This window comes from Nothobranchius furzeri, chromosome 10, assembly GCF_043380555.1.
Source record: "Nothobranchius furzeri strain GRZ-AD chromosome 10, NfurGRZ-RIMD1, whole genome shotgun sequence".
Classification (NCBI taxonomy): Eukaryota; Metazoa; Chordata; class Actinopteri; order Cyprinodontiformes; family Nothobranchiidae; genus Nothobranchius; species Nothobranchius furzeri.
In genome coordinates, this window is record NC_091750.1 from 28,534,739 (window position 1) to 28,554,008 (window position 19,270).

At 41.3% G+C, this 19,270-nt stretch overlaps 2 protein-coding genes and 1 long non-coding RNA gene across 9 annotated transcripts in view; all 3 read right to left on the bottom strand.

Moving 5' to 3' along the window:
* Nucleotides 1-1,511: 1,511 nt before the first annotated feature.
* LOC107387198 (adapter molecule crk) lies at nucleotides 1,512-8,990 on the bottom strand. The gene is made up of 3 exons (XM_015962022.3): nucleotides 8,550-8,990; nucleotides 4,512-5,098; nucleotides 1,512-2,218 (listed from the first exon to the last, which is right to left on the bottom strand). The coding sequence occupies exons 1-3, from the start codon at nucleotides 8,767-8,769 to the stop codon at nucleotides 2,090-2,092; spliced, it is 936 nt and encodes a 311-aa protein (XP_015817508.1). The 5' UTR covers nucleotides 8,770-8,990; the 3' UTR covers nucleotides 1,512-2,089.
* Nucleotides 8,991-12,661: 3,671 nt separating this feature from the next.
* LOC139072170 (uncharacterized) lies at nucleotides 12,662-15,002 on the bottom strand. Its single transcript, XR_011521762.1, has 2 exons — nucleotides 14,407-15,002; nucleotides 12,662-13,204 (listed from the first exon to the last, which is right to left on the bottom strand). It is a non-coding gene; the product is annotated as an uncharacterized lncRNA (long non-coding RNA).
* Nucleotides 15,003-17,321: 2,319 nt separating this feature from the next.
* Nucleotides 17,322-19,270, bottom strand: part of LOC107387199 (smoothelin-like protein 2) — a 103,414-nt gene continuing 101,465 nt past the window's right edge. For all 7 annotated transcript variants that reach the window (XM_070555477.1, XM_070555478.1, XM_070555479.1 and 4 more), the window contains 6 exons: nucleotides 19,106-19,168; nucleotides 18,935-18,992; nucleotides 18,719-18,841; nucleotides 18,530-18,644; nucleotides 18,281-18,432; nucleotides 17,322-18,030 (listed from right to left, as the gene is read on the bottom strand). In XM_070555477.1, the coding sequence (XP_070411578.1) occupies nucleotides 17,904-18,030; nucleotides 18,281-18,432; nucleotides 18,530-18,644; nucleotides 18,719-18,841; nucleotides 18,935-18,992; nucleotides 19,106-19,168 (638 nt within the window). In that variant the 3' untranslated portion in view covers nucleotides 17,322-17,903. The remainder of the gene's footprint in view (nucleotides 18,031-18,280; nucleotides 18,433-18,529; nucleotides 18,645-18,718; nucleotides 18,842-18,934; nucleotides 18,993-19,105; nucleotides 19,169-19,270) is intronic.

Consider the following 19,270-nt stretch of genomic DNA (forward strand, 5'->3'; position numbering starts at 1 on the left):
AATTTCAAGTACCAGCAGCGAACCTGGTATCCTGATGGCTGGAAACCTTGTTCTATTGCAACTACAACCTCCACACATTAGATGTCGCTGTGGTGTCCGTGTTCCATATTTGACCTTTAAATGCTTTGTGGCTTACATGTTCTTTCTGGTCCAACCGCTGCCTGTAACATGGCTGGGTTAAAACAAATACTGGTACGTTAGCCCAGCGAGAACGGTCACTGCTCACCATCTTTATCTTTCTCCTGCGCACTAAAACCACTAGAAGTCTTTCTTTATTGTCAGAGACGGACAGCCTCAGAATAACTTTGTCACACCAGTCCGAAGTCTCCCGTTCGTTGTCTCCGTCTCGTCACTTTCATCTCGAGGCTTGTAAACTCCATAAATGAGCCACGTAATCATTTACACCACAATGTTCAAAACGTGCCGAGAAAATAGCAGCAAATAGTCCAGAAGTTATGGTACTATCACCGTCACGAGTCACGACAACACAACTGCATCCCCCCCCCCCAAAAAACAAACAAACAAACAACATGCACAAATGGCACCTAGATGGAAAAATATCTCATCGTATTGGCCCAGTCTTATTGGACCGATATGTTAAGCCGATACAGGTACTGATACCGATATATCGTGCATCCCTAGTTTCAACACATGCAACCAGTCTGATAAAAAGTAAAAAGTGAAAATGTGCCCATTTTCTCGCTTTTTCCCCTCAATCCTAATCTGATCAGATTGACTGCTTTTGAACAAGCAAACAGCTAAAAAGCCATAAACTAGAGCATTGGTTCCCAACCTTTTTTCCTTGAGGACCCCCTTGCCTGTTTCCATGGTAATCCAAGGACCCTAACAGACTCCTACATGCATACAAACATTAAAAGTGATCAGTTACAAACTTTAGGCAGGGTTTTGATCAGATTATTGGAATTTTAAATGTAATTATGGTAGAAAATAATCTTGGTAACCCCACAACCTCAGGATAGAAAAGGTGGTGGGGTCCCCCTGCGTTGGGTGGCCGTGGACCAGAGTTTGGGCACCACTGAATTAGAAGCGAGCGTCCACCTGCACCAGCAGCTAACCTTCTGGAGAATTATAAAGTGATGAGCAGGAAGAGTTGATGCTGAATATTTTATATAAATAATTATTGATCAGAATCATGTTTGTACTGTAGATGACATCACTGTTCTCACATGATTCAATGCTGTTCTTAAAACTCACTTTTAGGCATTGGAACAAAAAAGGAAAACATGAATTAAAATTGCAGCACATGACCAAAAAACAACATTTTCTTCAGTTTAGCGTGTCCTGCTGATAACAATTATGCCACAATTAAAGGATACCCCCACAATAACTAGAAAATACACAATTGTTTGCCCGTTTGCATTTTTGGCATTTAAAATAGTCCGTAGTTAATGAAAACTATAAATAGTAGAAAAAAACATCATTCTGTGGAATGGTGAAGATTAATGACATTAGTTTCACAGGTTGATCTTTTTTTTTTTTTTTTTTTTACAAACTTGGTCATTTTTGAGGCTTCCACGTGTGAAAATGGAAGAAAATCCTAAAAGCGTTGATCCCGTGCACACGTCTGTGGTTTGGTATTAGAACATCCAGTGGTTGCTACAACCTGCACCAGAACAAGGCAGAAATCCAACATTTTACTGATGACTTGAGACGTTTTTGCCCACTTAAAAAAAAAATCGGGCAACAAAACACAAACTTTTTCTTCTCGTGTCTTTTTGAACAAACTTAATTTACAGTAAAAGTATTCATTTTTCTTCAATAGAGTAAATAACTCCTGCATTTATCCTCAGAGCTAACCTGGAAAGATCGGCAATTATGTGCATAAAATCAATAAATATCAAATCCAAAAATGCTCCCAACTGCTGGAATAAAAATAATTCATCTCGTGTTTCAGACCGTTTGCAGCCGACGTTAAATGTGTTGGTGAGGCTTCTTAAAACAGAGACTACAGGATCTGATAGAAACTTATTACGAGTAACAGCAGACAGGTGTGTCGGTCGTCGCCTGTCTGCTGTTAGGAATGACGTAACAGGAACAACTCAGCGAGGCTCGAGGAGATGGGGCGTCCTCAGCTCTCGTCGTCCAGCTGCTCCAGCAGTCGGACGTGGGTGAAGGGGAAGTGGCCTCGTTTCCCTTTGCATTCGCCCTCCCACTGGCCACTCATGTTGATCTTAGTCACTTTCACCATGTCGCCGACCTGTTCATGAGAGGAAAAAGACAAACAATATTATTATTATCATAGTATTGGGACAGCAGTAGCTCAGGAGCTAGAACACGTTGTCCAGTAATCGGAAGGTTGCGGGTTTGATCCCGGCTCCAACCAAGTGTCCTTGGGCTAAACACTTAACTCGCCTTGCCTGCTGGTGGTGGTTGGACGGACCGGTGGCGCCAGTGCTCAGCAGCTTCGCCTCTGTCCCCAGAACAGCTGTAGCTACACTGCAGCTCATCCCCACCAGCGTGTGAATGGGTGAATGACTGATTGTGTTGTAAAGCACCTTGGGAGATTGTAGAACCCTAAGAAGGCGGTATACAATTACAGACCATTTACCATTTATTATCAGAGTTATGACTGGGAAATCCCATCTTTAACTCATTCACTGCCAGCGTTTCTCACCCTTTTTACTGTTTTTTAAGAGTCACAGAACGTTGCATGCTAGCATGATGTCGACGCCAAAACAACCAAAACTAAGCGAAGACTCACCTCTTACATCAGGAAGAATCCGCTCGTTTCGAGCGTTATCCGTTTTTTCATAATCCGTTGTTGAATTGTGATCGGCAGAAGCTTTTCCGGGTCGCACCTCACTTTTTTTACAGCAGCGGCCCAAAACGATCTCCTAACACATGGATGTTCTGCTTCCTGATCATGTGACGTGTAACGTATGCGGATGAAGATCGGCTTTAGCGCCGAGATGTTTGTTCTCACGGTGCGGGGGCTCGTCCGACGCCCACACGATAAAAACATGCCAACGACGTCATTGGCAGTGAATGAGTTAATGACTCCATGCTGCATGACCTACATGTCGCTTGACTCTTTACTGACTTTTTGTGAATAATTTACTTGTAATGGAGAATTATATTTCATTTACTTGTTTACAGAGCGCCGTCCTGCTGCCAATCAAGGCAGCCCAAAGCGGTGAACACAGCAGTGTAAAAACAACAAACATTAAAATAAGGGATACCTCATAAAAAGTAAAAGTACTACACATGAACTCACGTTAAGTACCAAAGTGATAAAATCACAAGGTCAGGTGACACAATCAGTTAAAACAATATAGAAGAGATAGAAGTTTTGGTCCTTATCGCCCAGTGGGATAGGTTCATTTATGGTAAATGGCCTGTATTAGGGTTCTACAACCCCCCAAGGTGCTTCACAACACAATCAGTCATTCACCCATTCACACGCTGGTAGAGGCGAGCTACGGTAGAGCCACAGCTGCCCTGGGGCACACTGACGGAGGCGAGGCTTGCAGAGCACTGGCACCACCTCCCTCCGACCACTATCAGCAGGTTACGTGTCTTGCTCGAGGACACAACAACAGCATCCTCTGGTTGGAGCCGGGATCAAACCTGCAACCTTCCCATTCCTGGACAACCTTCTCTACCTCCTGAGCTACTGCTGTCTGAAAATGTATGACACTCATTACACTCCATAAAGGCTGAAACATCCAAGTAGAAACATTAACCAACACCAGAACGCTGAAGCAGATACGAGGCCGAGCGACACAAAACTGTCCGACGAGTTTACGCTAGAACAGCAGAGCCTCAAAGACTTTCACAGAATAATCTAGCATAATCTAGCATAAGTAGCGTGGCTTTCTCTCTTCTGTCAAAGCACCGGCTATTAGAAACCTTAGATGCGAGTCTGATGTTAATGTTGAACTCTAATCTAAGGAAAATCTTTTTAAAGCAGGAGTTTGTTCATATCACACCATCATACAGGGGAGTGGTGTGTGTGTGTGTGTGTGTGTGTTAGCTGAGGAATTTATAAGATGTAAAATCAACACTAAGGTAGATCTTGGAGTTTGCGTGTGGTTTGAAGAGTTGCGTAAAGTCTTTAATGTGCGTATTGTGGACAGTACCGTGAAGGACGGTAAATACTTTTGACTGCATTTAGCTGTGGAATGGTCTGAAATGCTTGTCAAACCGTTCCATAATTTAAGTTACTACAATAAAACCTTCTGCTTTGTTCCTCTAGGCAGCGGGGTGATGGACACACAACGTACGGGTCGTAAATCGACCAAAGAGCCCCGGTGTTGAGACAGTTATAGAGAGTCAGACTGGGTCTCTGTTCAGAGCTCTAACTGTAAACGTACTCATGGACTCAATCGCACTATTGTGCGTTTGCTCACACGCATGAGTTACTCTGACAATCGGGGCAATCCACGCCGGCCCGGCTCTGACCCAAAACAAAGGAAACAGAGTCCCACAGAGAACAGCCAGATGGACTTGAACTGAGAGACAGACTCGTAGGAGACGAGTGGATTTCCTACCTCCAGAGCCAGTGCCGTTTTGTCGTAGGCATTTGGAACCCTCTTCTGAATGGCCCGTGCATACACCGGTCCATTCTGCAGGTTGGGGAGCTGATTATTGACCACAGGCTGAGCATATGGACCAGGGTCCCCCGGAGGGTTGACCAGAGGGGTCCCAGCTGGGCTGCCAGGCACTGCCCCCCCCTGTGCTGTCCCCACCGCAGAACCTAGAGCAGCAGCGGGGGGTGATGCAGGTCGGTACTTCTCCACATAAGGAACAGGGATCATCCCGACTCGGCCCTCCTGGTTAGCGGCGTTCCACCACTGCTCCTCAGGCTTCTCCAGCACACGCAGGATGTCTCCTATGCGGAAGGGGAGGTCCTCATCATCATTGCCGAGGAAGTCAAAAATGGCCCGGACGTACTCTGCCTCCTCCGGCTGCTGTGGAGCACCAGCTGAGAAGGATCCATTGAACCCTGTGTTTCTGGGCCTGCTTAGAGGCTCTATGAGTGTAGTGGTGTCCAAATAGTGGATCTTATAGAACTCCAGCAAAGCCGGCAGGGCCTCAAACTCCTGATCCCCGATCCGAAACCGGGGAGGAACCAAACCTGGTAGATGAGAGCACAGTCAGACTTTAACTACCACTTAGGAACATCGCGACAAACCAAGCTCGGTTCCATTTAGCCGTGGTCATCTTTATTTAGAAACACCCTTTTTTTCCTAGGAACGCACCGATTCTGGTTTTGAGAGCAAACGCCAATTTTTGATTCTTGTACAGCTCTGACCTGCTCGTACGGATTCTGTCCATTTCTGATTATTCTTTGGCTGTGTCCAAATTAGGGTTGTCACGGTAACCGGTGTAGCGGTATACCCCAGTAAAAAAGTTGACAATAATAATAACCGTCTTGTTTTAAAAAAAAACTATATCATCTCGGTGGATTACCGTGGCTGCGGTGTAGGCGCGGTGACCCTTACCAGCCACCGTATCATCTGCTGAAGTTGCCGGCGGCACATGAGCACTTTGTTGTTTACAACCAAAACTTTCTTGAAGCTAAAGCTGAAATAATGGCCAAAGGAGGAGACGGCAGCGCTCAGGAGGACATTTATTATCCCTCAAAGAAGACAAAGTGGGAAGTACGGGCATATTTTGGATATCTGAAGAATGCCGAGGGACAGTTTATAGAAGACGGCTATCCTGTTTGCAGCACGTGCAGAAAAAGTGTCTGTGAAAGGCAGCAACGCTTCAAATCTCATGACACATCTGTGTGACCATCACCCACAACTCTACAGTCAACGCAAGGCAAGCTAACGTTAGCGTTTTCGCTAAAATGCGTGATCCGAGGATTTGGGTTGAGGGAGAATGCAACGAGTGGCTATATAAAGCAGCCGCAGCGCCGCTACCTGCATATAAACCGTGTCGCGGACACCGCCATGTTGAAATGACGCTATGCATTACGGGGCTCCCAGGGGCAGATAAGAGTTGGTCTCTCTCCGAGAATAATTATGAATTTAACAACAATTACTGCCTGATGACATTTTCCCACATCTGCAAAGCTCACTGGAAGGACACAAACCGAGGACGATATTTTCCTGATATAAGGTTTATTACTCAAGTAAGGGTAAAAAAGTATCTGATTAGAAGGCTACTTGAGTACTGAGTATCATCTGGTCTAATATTTTTAAAATGATGACAACAAACAGACAAAAATAAGTTATGGGCAAATATTGGTATTTTAAAGACTAAAGAGGAAAAATGTAAACAAATAAACAACATAATTACAAAATAACACATTTTAGGCTAAATTTAGACACAAACTGAGGACAATATTTCCTGATATACAGGGTTTATTTAGTTGTCTGAAAAAAAAAACGCGATAATACCGAAAACCGTGGTAATTTTGGTCACAATAACCGTGAGGTTAAATTTTCACACCGTGACAACTCTAGTCCAAATCCAAGGGCTGCATCTCTCTGGGGTCGCATTTTAAGGTAGATTACATAGCAGCGACAAGGCAGTCCAAATTCTAAGGATACTCAAAATGCGTCCTTGTTTCCCCCAAATTTCTAGAATGGACCTGGTGCATCCTTACTGGAAAAGGCTATCCCAGAATTCATTGCTGGCCCAAATGAGGTTTTTGCTCTTGTACAGAGGATTACAGTTATGAATATATGTCTATTGATATCTGGTGGTAAAAAAAAACTACTTAAAGCAGTTGTAGTTAGGTCGTTTGTTTATTTGTTGAAAACAATTGGAAAGTTCCTTGTAAACAAGCTGTATGGCAGGTTTGTATTACTTCATCAATCGCTGCTGATTTTGGTTTAAAAGGTGCAGTGTGTAAGAATGAAATAAGATTTCTACACTGAAATAATCCCCAAACACTCCAATGTCACAATCATAGTGGAAGGAAGGTTATATTGTATATATATATATATTACTCTCACCCAGCTGGGGGGTTGTATGTTTTTCTCCTTTCAAAATTAAAAAAGGAGGGACATAGCTGTTTACTATCAGTGAGTGTGGGGTTGCTGTGTCTCCTGCAAGCTAACGCTGCAGCGCCGACAATTGTAATTTGAAGCCGACCGGCAAAAAGCTACAGAGGTGTTTAACTATTTCGTGTACCCCTAAGAAGCAACTGCATCTTTTTGTTTTACTCTAATATCTGGTAAAGAAGGCTAGAGCCTAATGTTGAGCTAACAATGCTAACACTGAAAAAGAAGCAAATATTCAGCTCTAAAAATATCTCAAGCTACTTTTTCTTCTTTAACCCACCCGACTAAAGTCGTCATTTGCATGTTTTTACTGTGCGGGCGTCGGACGAGCCCCCGCACTGCGAGAACAAACATCTCCGCTCTAAAGCCGATTTTCATCCGCATACGTCACGTGATCAGGAAGTAGAACATCCATGTGTTAGGAGATCGTTTTGGGCCGCTGCTGTAAAAAAAAAGTGAGGCGCAAACCGGAAAAGCTTCTGCCGATCACAATTCAACAACGGATTATGAAAGAACGGATAACGCTCGAAACGCGCGGATTCTTCCTGATGTAAGAGGTGAGTCTCCGCTTTGTTTTGGTTGCTTTGACGTCGACATCATCCTAGCATGCAACGTTCTGTCACTCTTAAAAAACAGTAAAAACGGTGAGAAACGCTGGCAGCGAAGGGCTTTAGCGATCAGGAAACGGCGGGCAGCAAATGAGTTAACTTACCGTGTATAATTTGTCTTTTCTTGTTATCGAGAACCTTCTGGTTCTCATACATAACTGGCAACAGCCATGAATCAGGAGTGAGAGAATGATTGATGTAACCAATATGACCACAGGATGGCATTGTACTTTATTCGTTCATGCACTGTTGCTAAGCGACAGGGCATGCTGAGGTAAGGGCAAGCATAAGACGTTAGAGCATCCAAATTCACAGCTGTGCACAACCAGCTGTGGATCCTTACAAGGATGCTGCCCCTGAATTTGGACACCGCCTATAATCAACTGTTGCTGTTGATTACTGGGAGAAATTAAGGATTTTCTTTCACTGCAGTGTCGCAACAACTGTGTTCACAGGCTAAAACAACTTGGTGGATTCCAATCGCCAACCAAATGTTGATGCATCTGTACTTTGCTTCTTTTAGGTATAAATATTTATTCATACACATGAAAGGAAATCACATATTTGATGATGGCTATCTGGAGGTTTCGTTTTACTTTCCCCTCTAAAAGAACCACTTTCAACTATTAAAGTTATTTAATGGATTTTGTTGGGGGACAGAAATTGTGCAACAGCCAGAACAATCCGTGGTACAGTAGCAGCTCGAGGTATGCTGGATCACAGACATTCCTGAAACACCAATCTGTCCAGTCATGCCCCAGTTGTGACATCGGAACCTGAACGCTTCCTGAGCCCCTGTAGCGGCCCAAACCCACCTCAACACGCCCAAAACACCATCCGAGCCCAGATTTTTATTTTAAATAGACAAACGTCAGTCTTTGTCGAAAAGTAGCCCGATTATAACACTTAAACAAGTAACTCACGAGAGGTAAAAAGTGTTGAATGTATGGTAAAACCGTACCTGATCCGGACTGTCGGCTGTTACTGATGCTGTTAATAATGTAGTGGGACACTTTGGAGTTCTCCGACACCGACAGCACGAAGTCTCCCGGGCAGGTGGTCGAGTCCCTCACCAGGAACACTCCGTGTCTCTGGCCCTGGAGGAGGGAGACCGTTTCCTGGCGGCTCAGTTGCCCCCAGTACCAGCTGACTCGGTCTTCGGCGTCAAAATTACCGGCCATGGTTGTGAAATACCGTCTCAAGTTTCGAGGCCTTTCTCCCCCACCGCCGCCTCTCCCTTATCCGCAACTCATACAAAAACTTTGTTTTACGAACTCTCCCGCTGAAAGTAAACGCAACAGCAACTTCCTTCCAACGACTAAAGTTTAAGCTAGCTGGATTTCTTCCACACACACTCAAAGTAAAGTTTCAATTACGTGCTGGTTAGAACTTAATAACCACAAAACTACTCCAAACTTGATGTGCAGCTAGACTCTCCAGGAACTGACATGGCGGATCTCGGGAAAATTTGACCTAATCTACCGGAAGGGATGCCCAGTCATTTGGAAGCGTTCACGCCCCCTAAAAAACATGGAAACACGCAAAAAGGAAGAGGGAAAACGGAATAACATCCAGATAAACACCGCGGTGAAGTTAGCTTGAAGTTGGACGTTGGATATTCGACAGACATTTGTTTACACGGTCAGCGATAAGTCTTCATGCCGTGCACTGCGACACAGACCGCGGTTTAGCTGAATTCCGACGACTCGCTATAGGGAACAGTGGTTCGCTTAGGGACTATCAACAAATTTGTAGTCCTTTGTAAACGAGGACAAAAAAATGAAAAGCTTCCAGAATAATTCCCTAAATGACTCAAAATTACTTCTGACTTGTGTTACTAAACTACATTTACAAGACACAACAGTTTTAACACATTTCACACAATCTGATCTTTTTTATTAGGATTTTATTCCAAAATTCAGGGATTTTTTTCAATAGCTCCTAGGTAAATTAGTCATAATGCCCAAAACCATTTCTCAATGATATTACTAAGCCAGACCAATGAGACACATCAGTTATTATCACGTTTCACAAGATCTGATCATTTTTATTTTATTATGATTTTTATTAATAATAAAGTGATTTCTTTCAATAGCTCCTAGGTTAACTGATGTTACTACTCAATCAATTTCCCTCTAGGATAAAGTATTTTTGAATTGAATTGAAAACCATTTCTCAATTATGTTACTAAGCTCCACCAATGAGACACAGCAGTTTTTATTACATTTCACAAGAGCCAACATATTTTATTAGGATTTTTATCAAAAATTAAGTGATGTCTATAGGTCCTATGTTAATTGCTCTAAACACCCAAAACCATTTCTAAATGATGTTACTTAGCCAGACCGATGAGACACAGCACTTTTTAATCACATTTCACAAGATCTGATCTTTTTAATTAGAATTTTCATGAAAAATCCTGTGATTTCTTTCAATACCTCTTAGGTTAATTGATTTTAATACCCAAAACCACCTACGCCAGACCAATGAGACACAGCTGTGTTTATAACATTTCACAAGATCTAATCCAAGTAATTTTTGTCAATAGCTCCAAGGTAAATCAGTCAAAATAACTCGAAACCATTTCTCAATGGTATTACTAAGCCAGACCAATGAAACACAGCAGTTGTTTTCACATTTCACAAGCTCTGATCCTTTTTAATAGAATTTTTATTAAAAAATAAGTGATTTATTTCAATAGCTCTTAAGCTAATTGCTGTAATTACTCAAAACCATGTCTCAATGCTCAGCAACACAGCTTCAGGCCATTGCAATTTATCTTTGACCTCAATCAAACCTCTCCTCCCACAAATTCTTAGGTGGTATGCTCTTCTTCCTCCTGTCTTAGAGTGGGGATCTCGTCGATGGTAACCTTTCTCAATCAGAACGTTCCTCGTCACCACCTGGCTTGATATCAAGTTGTAGTCAATCGCATCCATTTAATTTCAATTGGCCTCATGTTTCAGGTGAACATTTTCATCAGTAAGTGACGAGGCCAAATTCTCTCTACTCTAGTCATGTGCCATGATGGGGTTTATGTTTTAGTATTTCACAAAGACAAACATCACAGCCACCAAGGCTCTGGTCAGCACACTGAGCGAGGTGAGTTTGGGGTCCTTGCAGTTCTTGAGCAGCATCCAGCCTCTGGTGGTCTTAGTGTTCAAGGGCGAGGTCCGGTATTTGTTTGTCTTTCTTTCTAGCTGAAATGGCGATTAAGTATTTCCTTTGTGTCCTCCAGAAGCGAGGGCCCAACTTATCTTTTGACTCAACTGTTGGGAGAGAGAGACAAGAATTTGCCTGAAGATGGATGTTTAAGATGTCCCTGCTCAGAGTGCATGACCTCACCCAAGATGCCGACGAAGACATTTACAGCTTTTATATTACATAAGGTGAAGGAGGATCAGCCTTAGCTTTTCATGCTTAGACAAAATTCCTAAAAAAAAAAAAGGTTGGATCTTGTGAATGTTTTGAAAACTGCTGTGTTTCATTAGTCTCCATTAGTGACATCATTGAGAAATGGTTTTGAGTATTAAAATCAATTAACCTAGGAGCTACTGAAAGAAATCACTTAATTTTTGATAAAAATCCTAAAAAAATGATCAGCTCTTGTGAAATGTGATAAAAACTGCTGTGTCTCAGTGGTCTCATTGAGAAATGGTTTTGAGATTTTTGACTGATTTATGTAGGAGCTATTGAAAAAAATCCCTTAATTTTTGCTAAAAATTTTAACAAAAAATATTGGATTGTATGAAACTTGATAAAACTGCTGTGTCTCATTGATCTAGCTCAGTAACATAATTGACAAATGGTTTAGGGGATTTTGACTAATTTACCTAGGGGCTATTGAAAAAAATCCCTTAAGCTTTGATAAAAATCCTAATAAAAAGATCAGATCGTATGAAAGGTGTTAAAAACTGCTGTGTCTCATTGATCTAGCTTAGTAACAGCATTGAGAAATGATTGTTGGTATTTTGACTAATTTACCTAGGAGCTATTGAAAAAAAATCCCGTAATTTTGTTCAAAAATCCTAATAAAAAGATCAGATTGTATGAAAGTTATTAGAAACTGCTGTGTGTAATTGGTGTGGATTATTAACATAATTGAGAAATGGTTTTGGGTTTTTTGACTGATTTACCTAGGAGCTATTGAAAAAAACCCTTAATTTCAGATTAATATCTTAATAAAAAAGATCAGATTGTATGAAATGTGTTATAAACTTCTGCGTCTCATTGGTCTGGCTTAGTAAGACAATTGAGAAATGGTTTTGTGTATTTAGACTGATTTACCTAGAAGCTATTGAAACAAAAATATCAGATTGTATGAAATGTGTTAAAACTGTTGTGTCTTGTAAATGTAGTTTAGTAACACAAGTTAGAAGTAATTTTGAGTCATTTAGGAAATTATTCTGGAAGTTTTTTAAAATTTTTTTGTACTCGTTTACGAAGGACTGCAAATTTGGTTGATAGTTCCTAAGCGAACCACCGTTTCCGTTTGCGAGTCCTCGGAACTCAGGTTACCGCTGTCTGTGCCGCAGAGCACGCGTGAAGACTTATCGCTGACCGTGTAAACCAATGTCTGTGCAATATCCAACATCCAACTTCAAGCTAACTTCACCGTGGTTAGATGAACAATGTAATAAGACAAGACACAGCATTAACACAAAAAATAAAAGCCTTTTTCTTAGTGCTTTATGTTAAAACTTGCTTTTATATATCTGCCTTGGAAAAACTTGATTGTTAGCTTTAAAGATGCTATTCAGAAATTCCCTACCGTTTACAAAATACATAAACATGTCAGACAAAATTTTGTTCATATTTATGTATATATATTAGTGGTGGGCATAGATTAATTTTTTTAATCTAGATTAATCTCACTGTAATCTTGGAATTAATCTAGATTAAAATGGCTCATTCAAATTCTGCCAAAGGCATATGTGTGTGCTACCTAGATAATGAATAAAAGCAAGTCTTTGAGAATGGAGGCATATTTCTTGTTTCAATAATGCATCACAGACTGATAAAGCAGTTTTACTACGATAACTGATGACGAAAATAAATAATGATCAATAAGTATTTGTGTTTAATAGCTGTTTATTCAGTTCAACAAATTCTGCACTGTAGGTCTACAGAATAGGTCATGATTAACTATTTACAGTCAGTAGCATTTGGTCAATCAGTCCAAGCTCTAGTTCTCCTTCTTCCACCAGTCACTCAAGCAGACCAGCTTGTTCACAAATTGTCTGGTGACAAACTAGATCTTCTCTTCTGCACAATATGGCCTGCTAAAGAAAAAAGTCTCTCACATGGGACAGTTGTGGCAGGAGTCCCCAAATATTTATGGGCAATGTGGGCCATCTTACCATACCCAGCAGTGGGCTCTACCTTGTACCTCTCCACAGTGTTGTCTACTGGTGTCTCCTCGTCTGAATCTGAGTCTGATCCCATTAGTAGAAGGGCTCTTTTCTTCTTGGGTGGCTCAGGGTTCTCCTCCCTGAGTGGCTTCAGAGTAGGTTCTTCTCCCTTCACCAACTCACATAGCTTTACCCACACCGGCTCCCTCTCTGCTCTGGGCAAGCACTTGAGGTCCTTAAATCGTGGATCTAAGGCAGTCGCCACCTTTAATAAATAAAACATAATAATTATTATTGATGAAAATTTCACTTTCCATATCTAACCTCCATATTTGTTCATGACTCCTTCATCTATTCATTTGACCAACCTACCAGATGGCTTTCATTTCCACTGCGCAGACCGCAAGAGCGATCACTCTGGCAAAACCAGAAGGTGAAGGTGTCTGTTATACTAACAACAGTTGGTTTGGTGTTCTGATGTGACTTTAATCTCCCAGCACTGTTCTCCTGATTCAGAATGCCCACTCTTCAACTGTAACCCTTCGTACTCTCCCCGTGATTTCTCCTCATTTATTCTGGCCACGTCTACATCCTGCCGAGCGCAGCGTGCACTTGTGGATAAAACTTTGTGCGTGGAGCAAAAATATTGTGATTCCAGCATTGTTCCAACACTCACCAGACTGTATTTCAACATCGACAAACCATGGCCAAACTCCGTCAGCTCAAGATGGAGGAGATTGCATTTAAAAACAAAGACACAGAGAGCAACAAAAGAGGCGAAATACAGGTTCAGCGGGGAGGTGAAAAATGCTAAATCATGGTAGTCTGAGAGGCTGAAAGAACATTCTCAACTAACGACTCGACTTTTGTGTGGAAAGGGCGCTTAGGAAAATCACTGCCAAGCCAAATAAACCCAGAGAGGACCTATAGTCAACAGGCTAAACAAGTTCTAGTCAGTGACTGTAGAAAGAGAGTTTGATTGCCGCTATGATGGCCCAACAGCCAACCAGGACATCACACATCAGCTACATCTCCATTTCAACAAGGTCACCTACACCTCCATGGCCCCAGAAGTCTCCTCACAAAAGTCATGCCCCCCCCCCCCTCCTCCAACACGCCACTAACCATCCTGGAAGAGGATGTTATTGGGCTATTCAAGAGTCTAACCCCCACAAGGCGTGTCTCCATCCACTGAAAGAAACTGCAGCTGTGCCCAGTCTTTACAGAGACCATGCATATATGCATTGGTAGCTTCTGCTTGTTAAGCAACAACAGCACAGAGCACAAGCAACAACATAAAGCTATGGTTTATGGGCTTTACCCTCCCATATTCCAGCCAAAATTGGCAAAGCTCTTCAGATGAGAAGGAAACATCTCCAAAAAACCAAAGAAGTTCACATACCTTCATTTGAACCCCTTTAGATCATAATGGTCAAATAATGCATTTATCTTCTGTGTCTGATATACCTTAAGCCATTCCAGGTTTATGTTCTCCCTTCGCTGGTTGAGGTCCTTGGTGAAGGCGGCCTTGAGTCACACACTATAGGCAGGATCATCATCTGAGATCTTCATTGCGTGCTGGAGGTGGCACAGGGCAGGTGGAACCACAGAGCAGGATACGTAGTTTTCCCCACCAAGCAGCTCAGTGATGTACCCACACACACACACACACACACACACACACACACACACACACACACACACACACACACACACAGAGAGAGAGAGAGAGAGAGTGTAATAAATAATTAATGACCAATTCATTTGACTCCGATTACATATTTTTTAATGTGTAATCGCGTCACGTTTGAAGATTCCTCTGGCGTTAAAGATGTTCTCTTTAGCGCATAGGCATCCGCTCGTTATATGTCGATAATCCGCGCCGAGTATACATCCACGCAATGTGAAAGTCATCAAGCTTAGTGTAGACGACCCAGATCCCAACCCAACTTTGAGAATATATTAACAGCGTAATTTTTTTTTATCGCGCGATAAGAGTCTGGCTATGCCGCAGCACGCTAACGCCGATAACGGCCCACCCCTAATATATATATATACATATCTTTTTATATATATATATACACACACATATATATATATATATATATATATATATATATATATATATATATATATATATATATACACATATATATATATATACATATATATATATATATATATATATATATATATATATATATATATATATATATATATATATATATATATATATATATATATATATATATATATGTATATATATATTATTCACCTCCGTCGACTCCGACACAGGCCAAAATATGATACCCGGCAGTTAATTAAATACAGGCTAATATTAGAGGATTTACGGTATATATACATATATATGTATATATACACATATATATGTATATATATATATACATATATATGTGTATATATATATATACATACATAAATATACATACATAGACATATATATATATATATATATACATTCATATATATACATATATATATTCATACATATATGTACATACATATATATGTGTATATATATATATACATATATATGTATATATACCGTAAATCCTCCAATATCAGCCTGTATTTAATTAACTGCCGGGTATCATATTTTGGCTGGTGTCGGAGTTGGGGGAGGTGAATAATGGCCGTTTTTTTTATTGTGGCCGGGTGGAATGTGGTAACAAGCAAGTACGGGGGGCGGTTGTGTCATCGTCTCACTTTTGATTTGCCAGTGATAGACCGTGAGGGTAACTTTAACCGTGTGGAGACGAAGAGGAGGCGAAAATTTGATATCAAGTTCAAAGAGAACATGCTGATTATGCTGCAGAACACTCTGGGGAGCAGTATCAGGGGTTGTATGAACTAGTCACTAGTCGACTTCACCGCTCTATAGTGACTTGTTATGCCTGTCGTCGACTAGTCGCTGTCACGTGATAATGACCGGCAAGATGCAGTCCACGGAAAAGACAGCAGCCTGCTGTCAGCAGGTGACAAGCTCCTGCGCTCGGGGGGGCAACGCGCTGTGCCAGAGCGTCAGTACTGACACCCGCCGTAAAACGGACATTTAACCAAAATGTGACCTTTACCCTCTTGCAATTTAACCTTCCCCTCACCCCCATCCTAACCTTAACCAGCTTGCACATGCAAAGCTCTGATTGTTGATGCGCTCCAGACATCTGCGTCCTGAGCACGGCCACAGTAACATTATCAAATCAGGTGTCGCCACCTCAAAAACTAATTTAACACGTGATCGTTCATGTCGGCTCATTTCCTTTTATGTTTTCCGTCTTTTATTCTTTTATTTGTGCCTGATGCGTTTCACTGCTGTGGATCGGGACGCATCACCTGTTTTGTCCTCGGTGACGCACCTCACCGGTGCGGCCGGCAAGCAGCGGCACTCCGCTGTTTTTGCGGTCGGTAGATCTTTTAGAACTGCAGTTCAAAGGTAACTCATAAGGTGAATATATATGAACCCAGGTAGCAGTTTCTCTTTAGGATTGAGAGGAGATGCAGGAAGATAATAAACAGGCAGGACAGAAAAATAGTCAAATAAAAACAAGTTAGTTTTTGTACCTGCTGGTTGCAACAAACAGACACCACTGAAGGTCATCAGAAGTGAGGAACAGAAAATGAAATAATTATTTTAATGTTTAGAGCAGCAGGAACTCTGAGAGGCTGCAGGTGCATCAGTGAGTTTGCGGCCGCTTCGCAGGGGGAGGGGGGAGAGGGCTGAAGCAGGGGGAGGGGGGAGAGGGCTGAAGCAGGGGGAGGGGGAAGATGGCTGAAGCAGAAACTATCGTTGTTAAAAGAAATTTTCAAGTGCGCCCACTTTGAAAATGTGTGCGCAATTTTAATTGTCAAAAACTCCAGCGAACCATTAGTTCATTTTGCTCAAATAGAAATTGAGGCCTGCCTCTAATTCTGGCCCTCCTTCCAAAAAAGGCCTGGAGCTTGATGAGCTTGAGTCAAATCCAGGCCCGGGCCTGTATTAGAGGATTTACGGTATGTATACACACACACACACACATACATGTATACACACATATATATGTGTATATACATATACATATATATGTGTGTATATACATACACATATATATGTGTGTATATACATATATATATATATATATATATATATATATATATGTATATGTGTGTATATACATATATATATATATATATATATATATTTAGAGAGAGAGAGAGAGATGAAAATAAAACTATAAAAATCAGCACATAATTGTAATGTAACCTAAATTATTCATTCATATGAAACATATATTATACGTCTAGATTTTTAAATACTGTTAAATGTTTTTCTTCTTTTGCGACTTTTTAATTTCCTGTTGTTTAAAACCAAGAAAGACCCTCCATTTAAAATCTAAGAGAATACATTTTTATTTTAACCACACAATGTGATTTCACACAAAGACACAAAAAGTTGTGACTGTAATTTTTTTCCCAGCAACATTCAAGTTTATGTGAATAAAATTCTACATTGTGGAGAAATAATGAAACAGGGATTACAACTTAGTTAAATTAATTCACCGAAACTGTCAGTAGCCTTTCGCACTTCACTTGCTTTACCAGCAGATGGCAGTGTACATCACCCTTCACTTTGACTCAAAACACTTTTGACATTGGAAAAAAAAACATAAAATCATAAAATAAAAATCTATAACACATCACACTTCAGGATATTCAAATTCATTCCAAATCTCTCTTGTTTTATCAACAATGTGATTTTAGGCCAATTGCCCTGGTTCTGCTATTAAAGCCAACCTATCAAACGTGGATTCTGATGGTCGCTCGTGTGCCCAGGCACTGACTGATCTTCAGGAGCAAAGACAAACTATTTCTATGATTGCAACGTTAACTTCCACACAGATCAGACCAGTTTCAGACAAAATGAGGAAACTGGTAAAGGTACTCCTCATTGTGACTCTGATGCAGCGTTATTCAAACTTCTTCAGGTGGTTGTAGAGGGACTGGACGTAAGTGAACACACACATGGGGTCTGGCTTGTCTCCCATCTCCAGCATGTCGTCCACCTCGATCAGACGCAGACAGTCGGCCTGCTCCCTGAAACAAACAGACGTCATTACAGAAATACTAAAGAGAATTTTAAAAATAGAGACTTTACAAGCACTAATAAACACTGAAAATATCATTAGAACAAGGAATCACTTTTTATCTTTATTTTAAATGCCTCCAAGTTCATTTAAAGGGCAATTTAATGAATTTTCTGATCTAAATAACTACAATCTTTCCTGTTACTTGAGATCTTTAAGTTTAAAAATGTGGCATCAGCCCTAAAGGTCACGATTCTTACTCTGCTGTAGTGAAGGCCAGCTCCAGGTTCTGTTTGCGGTTTGACGAGTTCAGATTGTTGTAATCGAACTCCAACGGGAAGAAGGAGTGGACCAGAGCACAGAAGGCCATCCCATCACTCCAGCAGGAGGAGAAGTTCTGAATGTCGACGTTCTGGGAGACAATGAGAAGAAATGGCCTGATTTACTCCACATGTATACATCTCCAGAACAAGCAGCAGAGAGGAGACATCAGTGTCCCATCATCTGACCTGATATCCGATTGTTTTGGAGCGACACCACTCCAGGAGGATCTGTTTGATCCCGCTGGCGCTGGACACTCCGAAGCTCTGGGAGCGCTTCAGTTTGGGCTTGGAATCCTTGGCTCTGTTTGAGGAGAGATATGGAAAGGTTTAGAAATTCAGTTGGGATAAAGTGAAGAACATCTGGATCACACCCACTTCAGAGGCTCCGAGTTCATCCTTTCAAACAAGGCCCGTTTGGCCTGCGCCCCGTTGGAGCGCAGAGGCGTTTGGGATTTCGTGGCGTCCTGCTTCAAGTCGAGCCCGCTTGATTTGCTCGATCTGCGTTTGCAAAGAAAACGAAACAAAGCTTTCGGGAGGCAAACGGGTTACGTGTGACCCTAAATACGACTTAAGTGAGGGATTTCACCGTACTTGTCCAGTTTGGGCGAGAGTCCAGCTTTTATAAACGATTTGGACGGAAGCAACTTCTCTGTAAGGGAATTTTTAATTTTTTTTAATCAGAAAGGATGAGTGGGAGAGCATGAAAAAAGACAAGAAATTATAAACCACCAAAATAAAAGCTAACAAAGGAACTTTAAATACCTGCTGGTTGAGGAAAACTCACACTTCTCTTTAAACTGGGGCTGGGAGTCTTCAGAACTGGAGCTGAAATGATGTAAAGAAAAAAGACGAAAGCTATTCACTAAATACAGATTTCATTTTCTGTACTAAAATAGAAAACAAAAGCTACTTTCAGCTTTATTTCGA

Excerpts from the sequence above, each read along its gene's own strand:
- LOC107387198 (XM_015962022.3), bottom strand. The coding sequence starts at position 8,769 with ATGGCCGGTAATTTTGACGCCGAAGACCGAGTCAGCTGGTACTGGGGG. Across the intron at positions 5,099-8,549 it reads CAGCCGACAGTCCGGATCAG|GTTTGGTTCCTCCCCGGTTT; the intron begins GTACGGTTTTAC and ends CTCATCTACCAG. Across the intron at positions 2,219-4,511 it reads AAACGGCACTGGCTCTGGAG|GTCGGCGACATGGTGAAAGT; the intron begins GTAGGAAATCCA and ends TCTCATGAACAG.